We start from the raw sequence: 12,340 nt of genomic DNA, 5'->3' as shown, positions 1-12,340 counted from the left end.
AAAGCAGTCTGGAGATTTCTCAAAGAACTTAAAACAGAATCACCAATTGACCCAGCAATCCCATTAGTGGGTATCTATCCAAAAGAAAACAAATTGTTCTACCAAAAAGACACATTCATTTGCACTTTCATCGCAGGGTTATTCACAATAGCAAAGACATGGAATCGACCTAGGTTCCCATCAATGATGGACTGGATTTTTAAAATGTAGTGTATACACACCATGGAACATTATACAACCATAAGAAAGAACAAAATTATGTCCTTTGCAGCAACACAGATGGAGCTAGAATGCAGCTGGAGGCCATTATCCTATGTGAATTAATGCAGGAACAGAAAAACAAATACTGCATGTTCTTACAAGTGGGAGCTAACCACTGGATACTCATGGATATACGGATAGCAACAATAGACACTGGGGACCACTATAAAGGGGAAGAAGAAGGGGGCGTTGAAAATTGACTATTGGGTACTCTGCTCAGTACCTGGATGACGGGATCATTCATACTCCAAACCTAAGCATCATGCAATACACTCAGGACGTGTAACAAACCTACACATGTACCCCCCCGCCGAATCTAAAATAAAAGTTGAAAAAATTTAAAATATAAAAAAAAGACTAGTGTATGGAGAAAATCCATGTGAAGAGCAAGGTCCCAAGCTTGATTTACCTGACATGTCTCTTCAAGTGAAATACAAAATCCTGTTTCAGCTCATCTTCCCATTCATTCATCACTACCACAAACTCAAGCAAAGAATTGTTGAGAACCCAAAACAAACCACTCACCAGTTGCCATTCCAACTCCAGTGGCAACTCCAATGCCTGTAGAAGTTGTAGCCTCTGAGAAGAAATAGGAGAAAGTGGTATAGAATGCAGACATTTGGAAAAACGAGTAACAGTCTTACTTTATGTAATATCCCTGTGGGAGCCATCAGGTCCCCAGAAGTTCACATAGGCAGGTTTCTTCAACTCTTTTATGACTCACTTGTGTTGGAACTCCCAGATACAATGGTTGTGCCAGTAGTTATCCCAGTGGTAACTGCAATCACAAGAGGAGAGAATCAATTTATGAATTCCTTTTCATCTAAAATTAGGATTTGGTTTAGAAAAAAATAATAGGTTTCTCAAGTGAACTAAAAGGTTTATATCAGGAACTTTTTTGCCTTAAGTGATATATTAGGCATGTTCTCAGGATGTCATTGTATTGCAAATAAGCAGCAATTCACAAGGAGTAAACTATTTATATACCAGTAATTTGTATACAATGATTGAGGAAAACGTCCACTAAGTTCATTATAGCCAATTTGATTTAGTTTAAGATGAAAAGAAAAAAATAATTATTTGATTGCTAGTGCCCACCTATTTTACTTCCAGCCTCAGTGGTTCCACCATTGCCCAAAGAAGTTGTGGCTTCTAAGTGAAGGGAGAAAAGAAGTAAATTCAGAAGAATCCTATAACTGAGAAAATCCCGTGGTATTCCCATGGTACGGTAGAGAGTGTGTATGTTTCTGGGGAGGGACTCAGTCATATTCCATGACTAAAACCCCTCATTCCCTATTAGGTTACCTGTGTTGGAACTTCCAGATGCAACTGTTGTGCCAGAGACTATACCAGTGGTACCTAAAGCAGGGAGAGGGAAAGAGAGACCCCAAATTGTGATGCATTTACCATCCCAAGAAGAACACGGACGCCAATGACTGTCTATGACTTGAAAGCAGCAGAAAGCTTGTGCTATCCTGTCATCATGAAGTGTGTTCTCCATTTTTAAATTCAGAGTCACAGTAAACACATTAGTTTGTAGTCCAGCCTTGATTATTTGGCTCCTTAGAGTTTAATGTCAGAGGTTTCGGGGTATTTTTCACGCTTACCTATTTCACTTCCAGGGTTTGACCTCTCAGATGTGCCACTGGTAGCTTCTAGTGACAAGAAATGAAAACAATATTTGTGTAAAGGTATTCAACTGCATTCAATAAACTTATAACATCCAAATTCCAAAATATGACAGATCTAAACCTCTAGAGTAACTTCTATCACCTCTGCTGCCTTAAATAGAACAATACGGATTTATATTTCCTCTGTATGTACTGGGTAATAGCTTAAATGTTAAAAGGGGAATCTTTCTGGACTCTGAGCCTCTTTTTCTATAATTGTAGTATAAGGTTTGGCCCCAGGAGAAATGATATGATTTTTATAAATACAAGCTTTGTTTAACAAATATCTCTATGAAAAGGCAAAAGCCCAATGTAGATTTGTAGAAACTCAAGAGTTGCCAATTCTTTGGCCAGGCGCAGTGGCTCACACTTGTTATCCCAGCACATTGGGAGGCCAAGAAAGACAGATCACTTGAGGCCAGGAGTTCAAGACCAGCCTGGCCAACATGGTGAAACCCCATATCTACTAAAAATACAAAAAAAAAAAAAAAAAAAAAGATAGCTTGGTGTGGTGGTGCACACCTGTAATCCCAGCTACTTGAGTGGCTGAGGTAAGAGAATTGCTTGAACCCTGGAGGTGGAATTTGCAGTAGGCTGAGGTCATACCACCGCACTCCAGCCTGGGCTGGAGACTATCTCAAGAGTGAGACTATCTCAAGAAAAAAATAATATATACATTTGTCATTTTTTCTCATTTCTCATTTTTTCTCATGTATATTAATATATGTGTGTGTATATATATATATTGTGTGTGTGTGTGTATATATATATATTTGCCAATTCCACTTTCATTGATTATGCTTCCTTCCATGGAAGTTATATCTTCTGAGAATAAAAAGGAAGAAAGTAGTGAGGGCTAACAGAAAATCATCAAAAGACATAATGTGCCATTGCTGCAGAGTTAGCACCCAACCAAAAAAAAAAAAAAAAAACCAACAGTATCTGTTTCCTCATTGACTCACCTGTGTTGACACTGCTAGGTGAGATGGTGTTGCCAGAGACCACTGCAGTAGTACCTAAAAACAAAATGGAAGGGTACCACTATATCAATTGTTTTCTTATAATAAAAGCCCATTCTATAATAGAATGAGGCAACGACAGAATTCTTTATTATGCAAGAAAAAAACATTTTCAGGGACAGCTTGTTCCAAAGTTATTTTGTATTTTGCAAATGTAATGCTCCATTCTCACTATAAACTTGGTGGGGGAAGGGTGCAATGTGAGGTGGTGGTGGAGTCTCAACGAGAACGTCTCTTTTTCTGGACTCAATGTCAGGAAAACAAAGGTACTTTACTTACCTAGTGGAATGCTAGTGACTTGGCTACCTGATACCCCTAGAAAAAGGAACAAAGCAGGACTGATTACCTGTTGAATTTTCATTTGGGTAAAATATTGGTATCGTAGAAATTGTAGTAGTCTAAAAGAGTTGAGATGTGACAAGAGTGTAGCGGTATAGTGTAGTGGTGATTTAGTATCATGGTTAAGAGGATGGATTTTGAAGCCAGAGTGCCTGAGTTGAAATCTGTTGTTTGCTCGCTGTGTGATCTTCATTCAGTTAGTGAATATCTTTGAGCCATAGGTTTTTCTCATCTGGAAAGTCTGTGAGAACAATAGTGCTTACCTCACAATTTGGGATGAGGGATAAAAGAAATAATAATGAGAAAAATGTGGAGTAGTGCTTGGAACATAGTTCATGCTAGAAAGTGTTAACTACTATGGCTATTATTTTAAGTGAAAAGTGGACAGGTTAGGAAGCTCTTGTGCTCATCTGTATTCATTCCACTTCCTGTGGTCTCAGTGCCTCTAAAGGACGTCATAGCTTCTTAGAGAGGAAAGGTAGGAAAATATGAAGTGAGAGGAATTAGCATCGTGAGGAAAGTGAAGGATGCACTGTTCTTGATAACAGTGCCACGGGAGGCACTTTACTAGTAAATCATTCTGTGGAGTCTCACCAGCTGGCTGGCTCACCCGTGTTTGAACTCCCAGGTTTAGATGTGTTGCCAGAAGCTACCCTAGTCTTTCTCTGTCACCCAGGCTGGAGTGCAATGGCACAATCTCTCACTGTAACCTCCGCCTCCCAGGTTCAAGTGATCCTCCTGCCTCAGCCTCCTGAGTAGCTGGGATTACAGGCTCATGCCACCACACCTGGCTAATTTTTGTATTTTTAGTAGAGAAGAGGTTTCACCATGTTGGCCAGGCTGGTCTCAAACTACTGACCTCAGGTGATCCACCCACCTCGGCCTCCCAAAGTGCTGGGACTACAGGTGTGAGCCATCGTGCCTGGCCTGTGTTTTCTCATGCATAGTTTTATTCTCAAATCAAAAAAAGATACAAATTCCTCAACAGAGGACTCCATTTGTCTGGAATTCAATGGCAGTAAGACAAGTGGCCCTCTTTCCTGCCATTTTTACCTATTGTGCTTCCAGTTCCTTGGTTTGCTGACCCTCTAGTGGTAGCTCTTAAAAGGATAAAAATAGAAAAACTTTGGAATATAAATGTAGACTAGAGTTATAGGGATAACTACGGTACATTTCAGTCATTATTGTGCTCAAGGAAAAATATATCGTTCGAGGCAAATCTGTGTGCATTTTGGCCTTCTGTTGACCTGAAATAGAATCCTCTGAGCCAGTAATTCATTTTTCTGATATACCTAAAATGGAGATAACTAAAATGGAAAAAGAAAACTTTTCATACAATTATCACTTTCACTCTCATTTGCAGAGACTTATATATGTGAGGCTTGGCCCTGGAAATGGAAGGAAATTTGCCCAAGTTAATTCAAAATTAAGTAACAAAACGCTGATCTTAGATGAGAGTTCCTCAAAAGCTCCTCCTTGAAAAACTATCCTATTAAGAAGCAAAGTATAATTGTAATTTATTATCACTCAAAAGTCATACATGCATGCACAAACACACACCATTAATTCTCACCTGTCTTCCATCCCACTACAGTGGTTCTATGGACTCCTGTGGAAGTTGTGGCTTCTGGAAGAAAAAGAGAAGCAACGAGGAAAGGATGAGGACTTAGAAGGATGGGGAAATATACTGTGATGCTCTTATAGAAGAAGAGCAATGTGAAAGACATTTTTGCCATCTTATTTCCAGAAAGGGAGCTTTCTTCTCAGCTTGTTAGCCTACCTGTACTGGAACTTCCAGGTGCAACAGCTGTGCTCAAGGCCACACCAGTAGTGCCTGAAATGAGAAGGTTATGGTGTTATAAAGAATCTTTTGCACGGAGGCAGTCTAGGTATAAACTAAATCTGTATTTCCAGGGCCATATCACTCATATTGTACACTGGCCAGCTCCAGGAGGCACCATTCACACAGCCTGCTTTGTCTATGTGGCAGTCCTTTGAGCATGTTCTTCCACTGGCCTTTTTGTTCCTGGATTGAATTATATATTTTTCCTATATTTTAATTATTTCATTCATTCAATAAATATTTATTGGGCCCTGTTTAGTACTAGGGATCATTGAACAGAGACTTTTTTCTCAAGAAGCCTACCTTTTAGTAGGCTTTCCAAGCATATATAATATAAAACCCTCAATTGTGAGACAAAAGAATTTCTTTAACATATTTGCCTGTTTTACTTCCAGTGACTTGATTGTCTGATGCATCAGAGGTGGTTCCTGATGACTGAAAGTAGGAAAAACGATTCTGAGTATGTTTTCACCTATAATCAATCACTGAGGCAACCCTTCAGCAACTTAATACTTAAATCTCAGGATGGAGAGCAAACCATTTCTGAGTTCATTTTAGTCATCTGTTCACCTGAGACAGACCTTCTGGGCCAGTCTTGACTCCTGCTGATTCTGTAGTAATATCTATAATATCCACTGGGTTAATTGTCCAGGGAATTACTGCTCCTGCTACCCTCTCCAGAAATCTATGTCCTAAGGCCAGGCATTGGAAAAGGCTGGTTCAGAAGTCAGCTCCGGGGTGTGGATGGGAGGACCTGCCCTCCCTATACGATAATCTTTCAGATCCAGAGGCAAACTCATGATACTACTTAATGGCCATGCTAACTTTTGAGAACTCTAGTTCTCAGTGATTTCACAACAGTGACTCTGATGGCTTCTAAGGAAGCTTTGGCCTCTGCAAGAGGAAATGAAGCAGAAAGGATGTTTGGGGTTACATATTCCTCCTTGAAATTAAACAAGTGATGACTGCCATTGAAAATATTCACTTACCTATAACAGAACTTCCAGGTGCAACAGTTGTGTGAGAGATGATGCCACTGGAACCTGGAATCACTAAGAGAAGGAAACTTACATAATTTCCTTTACATTAACAGAAGGGCTAAGAAGAAAAACATTATATGTTTTTTGTTAATTCAGAGGGCGTATTCCATTATTCCTCATACACCTTTCAACAAGGATACTTCATTCCAAAAAAAAAAAAAAAGCCAAGGCTAAGGACTCACATTAGAAGTATCCTTATTATCTGAATACTGGTAAATATCAGGAAGATATTTATACTTTCCCATGCTTACCTGTTTGACTGCTGGAGAGTTGGCTCCCCAGTGCAGTGGTCATGGATCCTGTAAAAGAGAAAAGAGAGAGAATATTCTGCTATCCATTAATGTAAAAATTTTGGTAAAACACTAATATTCTGAAATTTGGGGGCTTGGACAAAGATTTCCATAGGAAATCACTCTGTATTTATTTCAATCAATTTGAATTGTTAGAACTATTTTACAAACTTCCCATTTTCACCTGAGACTGTTACTGCTTCAGTGATTCTAGAGAAAGTTGTAGCCTCTGAGAAAAAGGGAAAAAGAATAGCAGTGAGGTCAAAGATTTGAAGAATCTGAGAACTCATGGTAGGATCACCCAGGCAGAGACACCTCATTGAGGAGCCCTTCCCAAGCAGTGGTTCCTCCCAGCCTGGTGCTTTACCTGAGCTGGAGCTCCCAGGGGTGACTGTTGTCCCAGAGGGCACTCCAGCTGTGCCTAGGAAGGAAAGAAAAAAAAAAAGATCAACAGATTGACACATTTATAACCCTTAGAAGAATGTAGCCAGCATCATGTCTACCTGGACCTTGGAGCAGCAAAAGATGCTTCCTGGACCTAGAACTGACAGGAGGTGGTATTTTCTATGTTTACCATGTGCCTTTGTAAGGCCAAGGTTAATGCAGTGGCTAATGTGCCTGCTCTGATTATTTTTGCCAAGATTGAAGGTCATATCAAAGACGTTCTCCAAGTTTACCTGTCTTACTTCCTGGTGCTCTGGTGGTGGCTCCTAATGAAAAGGAAAAGAGAGAGGAAGAAGGAGGAGGAGGAGGAAGAGGAAGAAAAGGGAGTAAAGAAAGAAGAAAGGAAAGTTTGAATTTTTACCCCTGAACTAAAATGTGACATCTTAATGATTTCTCTGCTGAATACAAGTCAGTACTGTAATGATACACACACTGAGTTATTTTCAAAGGAAAAACCCTTTCAGAGCCAGAGCTACTGTAACTCTCCTCTCTAGAGGCCTCGAACCCTGAGGCTAGTCCTAGAGAAGAAAAAGCCTTTTGGAAATTTGGGCCCAAGTTGTTCCAAATCTGAAAGGAAATCCTGGTTGCTTTGAAATAGCTTCAAAAGGAAAGGAAAAACTCTATTCCACATTAAAGAGATTATTTGCATAATCTATTCAATCCTTCTGTAATTTACAATTATTCCAAAATAAAAAGTTCATTGAAAATAATGTTTCCTCTAACAAATTTATGAAAATACAACAGTAAATAATGAAACCCCCATAATCTTCACCTGATTTTATTTCTGCTCCAGTGGTGCTACTTCCTCCTAGGAAAATTGTGGTCTCTTAAAGATGGAAAGAAAATTAAAATTAATTGAGTGCTAAGAAAAAGGGATGAGCTAAGCTGATATCATTACATGAGAGAAGCCCAGTTCAAAATGTCTTGCCACCTACTAAGTTAGAAAAGAAAGTTTCCTGACTGTAAAGGTGATGTAAACCTTCAATTCACAAGGGTATTTTTTTAAAATGGGGAATGAAAGAATTTTAACTCATATGGTTCTTAGACTTTAGGTAGTTCTTAATTGGAATAAGATATGTAAACCTCTTAATAAAAATGGTTATAGAAAGGAACTCATCAATGATAGATATGCTCACTACTATTATCATTTTCATTGATTTAAGTATTAGAATTTCCTTTTTTTAAATTATACTTTAAGTTCTAGGGTACATGTGCACAACGTGCAGGTTTGTTACATATGTATACATTTGCCATGTTGGTGTGCTGCACCCATTAACTTGTCATTTACATTAGGTATATCACCTAATGCTATCCCTCCCCCCCAACCCCCACCCCATGACAGGCCCTGGTGTGTGATGTTCCCCACCCTGTGTCCAAGTGTTCTCACTGTTCAATTCCCACCTATGAGTGAGAACATGCGGTGTTTGGTTTTTTTTGTCCTTGCAATAGTTTGCTGAGAACGATGGTTTCCAGCTGCATCCATGTCCTTACAAAGGACATGAACTCATCCTTTTGTATGACTGCATAGTATTTCCACGGTGTATATGTGCCACATTTTCTTAATCCAGTCTATCATTGATGGACATTGGGGTTGGTTCCAAGTCTTTGCTATTGTGAATAGTGGTGCAATAAACAAACATGTGCATGTGTCTTTACGGCAGCATGATTTATAATCCTTTGGGTATATCCTCAGTAATGGGATGGCTGGGTCAAATCGTATTTCTAGTTCTAGATCCTTGAGGAATTGCCACACTGTCTTCCACAATGGTTGAACTAGTTTACAGTCCCACCAACAGTGTAAAAGTGTTCCTATTTCTCCACAACCTCTCCAGCACCTGTTGTTTCCTGAGTTTTTAATGATTGCCATTCTAACTGGTGTGAGATGGTATCTCATTGTGGTTTTGATTTGCATTTCTCTGATGGCGAGTGATGACGAACATTTTTTCATGTGTATGTTGGGTGTATAAATGTCTTCTTTTGAGAAGTGTCTGTTCATATCCTTTGCCCACTTTGGGATGGGGTTGTTTGATTTTTTTCGTGTAAATTTGTTTGAGTTTCTGTAGATTCTGGATATTAGCCTTTTGTCAGATGAGTAGATTGCAAAAATTTTCTCCCATTCTGTAGGCTGCCTGTTCACTCTGATGGTAGTTTCTTTTGCTGTGCAGAAGCTCTTTAGTTTAATTAGATCCCATTTGTCAATTTTGGCTTTTGTTGCCATTGCTTTTGGTGTTTTAGACATGAAGTCCTTGCCCATGCCTATGTCCTGAATGGTATTACCTAGGTTTTCTTCTAGGGTTTTTATGGTTTTAGATCTAACATTTAAGTCTTTACTCCATCTTGAATTATTTTTTTGTCTAAGGTATAAGGAAGGGATCCAGTTTCAGCTTTCTATATATGGTTAGCCAGTTTTCCCAGCACCATTTATTAAATAGGGAATTCTTTCCCCATTTCTTGTTTTCATCAAGTCTATCAAAGATCAGATGGTTGTTGATGTGTGATATTATTTCTGAGGGCTCTGTTCTGTTCCATTGGTCTATATCTCTGTTTTGGTACCAGTACCATGTGCAAGAATTTTGCCAGAGGGAGTGGGGACAATCTCAGGGCTGGCCACAAATTGCCTTTGCTTGGATGTCCTCTCTTAAAAAAAAAAAAAAAAAAAATTGCCAGCACCTACCACATTGGAACTTGGAATTAGAAAGTGACAGGATTCATTATCTTTATTCTTTGCCCAAAATAAGAAAGAAAATGGCTGAAGATGAAGGTGAGGAAACTGTGTTTTCTCAATGTGCCAACAAGCTCCTTTTTAGATGTTTCTAGACCCAAGAGGTGAATCTGTATATGTCTTCCATGCACCATTTCTATCTCAGAAAACTTAATGACAAAAATTTCATTATCTCAATTACTTCCTTTAGATATCAATGAGAGAAAGAAAGACATTTCTCTCCAATCACCCAACTGATTCTCTGTGCCTCAGCTCCATGGTGAAGTCTCCCTGAAGCAGAGGAAAGGACGATGAAGGAGGCTGAGTGTCACATTTGGTAATTAGGTAAAATCCTGCCAATATGATAATGCTTGTTCTGAAAATACTCTTCACAGGAAGTACAAACATTAGATGTGATTCAGGCAACGTTGTCTACTGATAAGCAGGTCGTGCTTCATCAGGGCTCACCTGCAGTGGGTCCAGTGCCAGTCACTCTGCTTCCTCCCGGAGAAGTTGTAGCTGCTGAGAGAGTGAAAAAAGTATGGAAAACATTCTGGGATTTAGAAAAGGAATGGTCCGCTTTTGCACAGAGGCAGCAAAAGGAAAGACACATTATTGTAGAAAGCATCCAAGAAATGGCTCTGTGCCAAATTGTGTACTTACCTGTGCTGAAACTTCCAGGAGCAACTGTTGTGCCAGGTGCCACCCCAGAGGTGCCTGAAACACAGAGGGATTGAGGTGACCATGATGAGTGAGTAAGTCAAATGAACACCCGAATCTAAAAGGTATATACTATATTCATTTTCTATACGAGAAGTCATTTTCCCTGAGGATATGGCAGTTAGTGAACTAGATGCATTTGCTGGTTGTCAGTGCTTCACAACTAAAGCAGATAGACAGTGTCCTCAGCTTCAGGCACTTTTGGAGTTTGATAAAAGGGAAACTAGATGGATTTCCCCAATGCTTACCTGCTTGCTTTCCTGGTGCTGCAGTGATGCCTGCTGTGAGATAGAAAAGAGGGGGGAAATGTTTTAAATGTGCTGAAACCATCAGATGTAGGAGAAGATAAAAAGCAAGAAAATGTGTAAGCATGCACACACATATAAACATATGCATCCTGGGTCCATGAGGCTCTTTTGTATTTCACACACTTTCATGGAAAACTTTCTGAATTCCACCTCAAGTGCTAGTGACTGTTGTAACATGAATGGAGAAATTCCATTCCATCCTTAGACATAAAGCTGTCAGTCTCCATTCTAGAATTATTATAATTCAAAAAAAATTGTATCTCCACCAGCAAAACTATCTTGAATCACTTCCAGCATCCCTAAATAAAACACAGACTCTCTCATGCAAAGCTTAAGAGACCTAACACTTATGATGCCAAATCAGGGGCTGTTTCTTCTCACCGGTTTTGAATCCAGTTCCAGAAGTACCAGTCTCTTCAATGGAAGTTGTGGCCTCTGAGAGAAGAAAGAGAGTGGTAAAGTCTATGAATGTGGAATACTGGGAGAGGATACTCAGGTGAGATTTTATCACAGCAGCCCTAAAATACATAGAATGACATTTGACATTAAGTACAACACATTAGAACTTCCAGATACAATGGTCATTCTAGAAGATTATCCCGTGATACCTGAAATGGAAAAAGAAAATGGAAATGGAATAATAGAGCACTGTCTCCCAAATTAAGCTTGGAAGGATCAACATGGCAACCCTAAAGCACTGAAGCCCTTTCCTGAGAACATTCTATTTCCATAATGAATGGAAAATGAACAACTTCCTAGCACTTCATTTTCCAGGCCAACCAGAGATGAATGTGTTGCTACTGGGTTTCTCTTTCACTATGTCACAAGGGTAGAATAGAGTTTAAATCACCCTAATCTGTTTGCCTTCTAGGAGCATATCCCCCTTGTATGACAGAGGTGCCTACAGAGGAAACAAAGCATAATTTTATCTTTATAAGTAGAACTTTTTGATACAACTTGGGGCGTTTTATAATCAGTTGTCTTCATGAAGCTTTCTGGTGAGGGGAGAGAGGAAACAAACATCTTGTAAAAGTAAATGAGAAAAATGACAGAAAGTGTCAAGCTGCGGGTGGAAAAGTACGCTGGGAAAACAAGGACTGGAAGTTCTGGAAGGTTGGAATACATGCAATAGACTCTCAAGCCTCCTATCAGAAAAAAATGTCTCCATAAGCCAGGATACTGGAGATAGCCTGGCTGAGCCCTTTGGGGTCATGGAATCACAAGCAAAATCACGGGCCAGGTAGATATGACATAATATGGCCCCAGAGAAAATCCTCCTCCCTCAAAAACCTTCATGTTATTGTTCACTGCAGCCACCCAAATAGAGAGATGAGAGCAGGCCTCAGCCTGACAAGCTCACCTGGTGGGCCTGCTCGGGTGGTCCGGTTGCCTCCTGAGAAAGTTGTGACCTCTGAGAGAGAAAGGAATTGGAGGTATAATGACTACACATGACATTCTGTGGCTCTCAGAGACTAGACTGCTCAGCAGGTCGTGATTAGAATTCCTGACCTGTTTGGGCACTTCCAGTTTCCAGAGTTTTGCCAGAGATGCCCTCAGTAGTACCTGAAATAAGAAAAGATTATGTGGTCAGTTGGTCAATTTGTCCTCCTTAATGATATGAGAATAAGCTATTAAAGGAAAAAGAAAATACTTATTTGTATCAATATACTAAAAATTTATTTTTCTGGATTTTGTATTTTAGGAG

The 12,340-nt window shown here is 39.5% G+C and overlaps 1 protein-coding gene across 1 annotated transcript in view; it reads right to left on the bottom strand.

The window, feature by feature from the left end:
- The window catches only part of MUC19 (mucin 19, oligomeric), a 189,266-nt gene that overhangs the window by 19,192 nt on the left and 157,734 nt on the right, over positions 1–12,340 (bottom strand). Inside the window, 22 exon segments of the mRNA XM_025401355.1 lie at positions 787–840; positions 986–1,039; positions 1,360–1,413; positions 1,567–1,620; positions 1,869–1,916; positions 2,894–2,949; positions 3,702–3,753; positions 4,343–4,389; positions 4,850–4,916; positions 5,070–5,123; positions 5,513–5,560; positions 6,122–6,184; positions 6,424–6,471; positions 6,647–6,691; positions 6,830–6,883; positions 7,140–7,172; positions 7,679–7,732; positions 10,076–10,129; positions 10,271–10,324; positions 10,576–10,608; positions 11,017–11,068; positions 11,194–11,243. Of these exon segments, the coding sequence (XP_025257140.1) occupies positions 787–840; positions 986–1,039; positions 1,360–1,413; positions 1,567–1,620; positions 1,869–1,916; positions 2,894–2,949; positions 3,702–3,753; positions 4,343–4,389; positions 4,850–4,916; positions 5,070–5,123; positions 5,513–5,560; positions 6,122–6,184; positions 6,424–6,471; positions 6,647–6,691; positions 6,830–6,883; positions 7,140–7,172; positions 7,679–7,732; positions 10,076–10,129; positions 10,271–10,324; positions 10,576–10,608; positions 11,017–11,068; positions 11,194–11,243 (1,128 nt within the window).

Source organism: Theropithecus gelada, chromosome 11, assembly GCF_003255815.1.
Source record: "Theropithecus gelada isolate Dixy chromosome 11, Tgel_1.0, whole genome shotgun sequence".
Classification (NCBI taxonomy): domain Eukaryota; kingdom Metazoa; phylum Chordata; class Mammalia; order Primates; family Cercopithecidae; genus Theropithecus; species Theropithecus gelada.
Note: the sequence above shows the minus strand (reverse complement) of the source record. Positions and strands in the feature narration are given on the sequence as shown.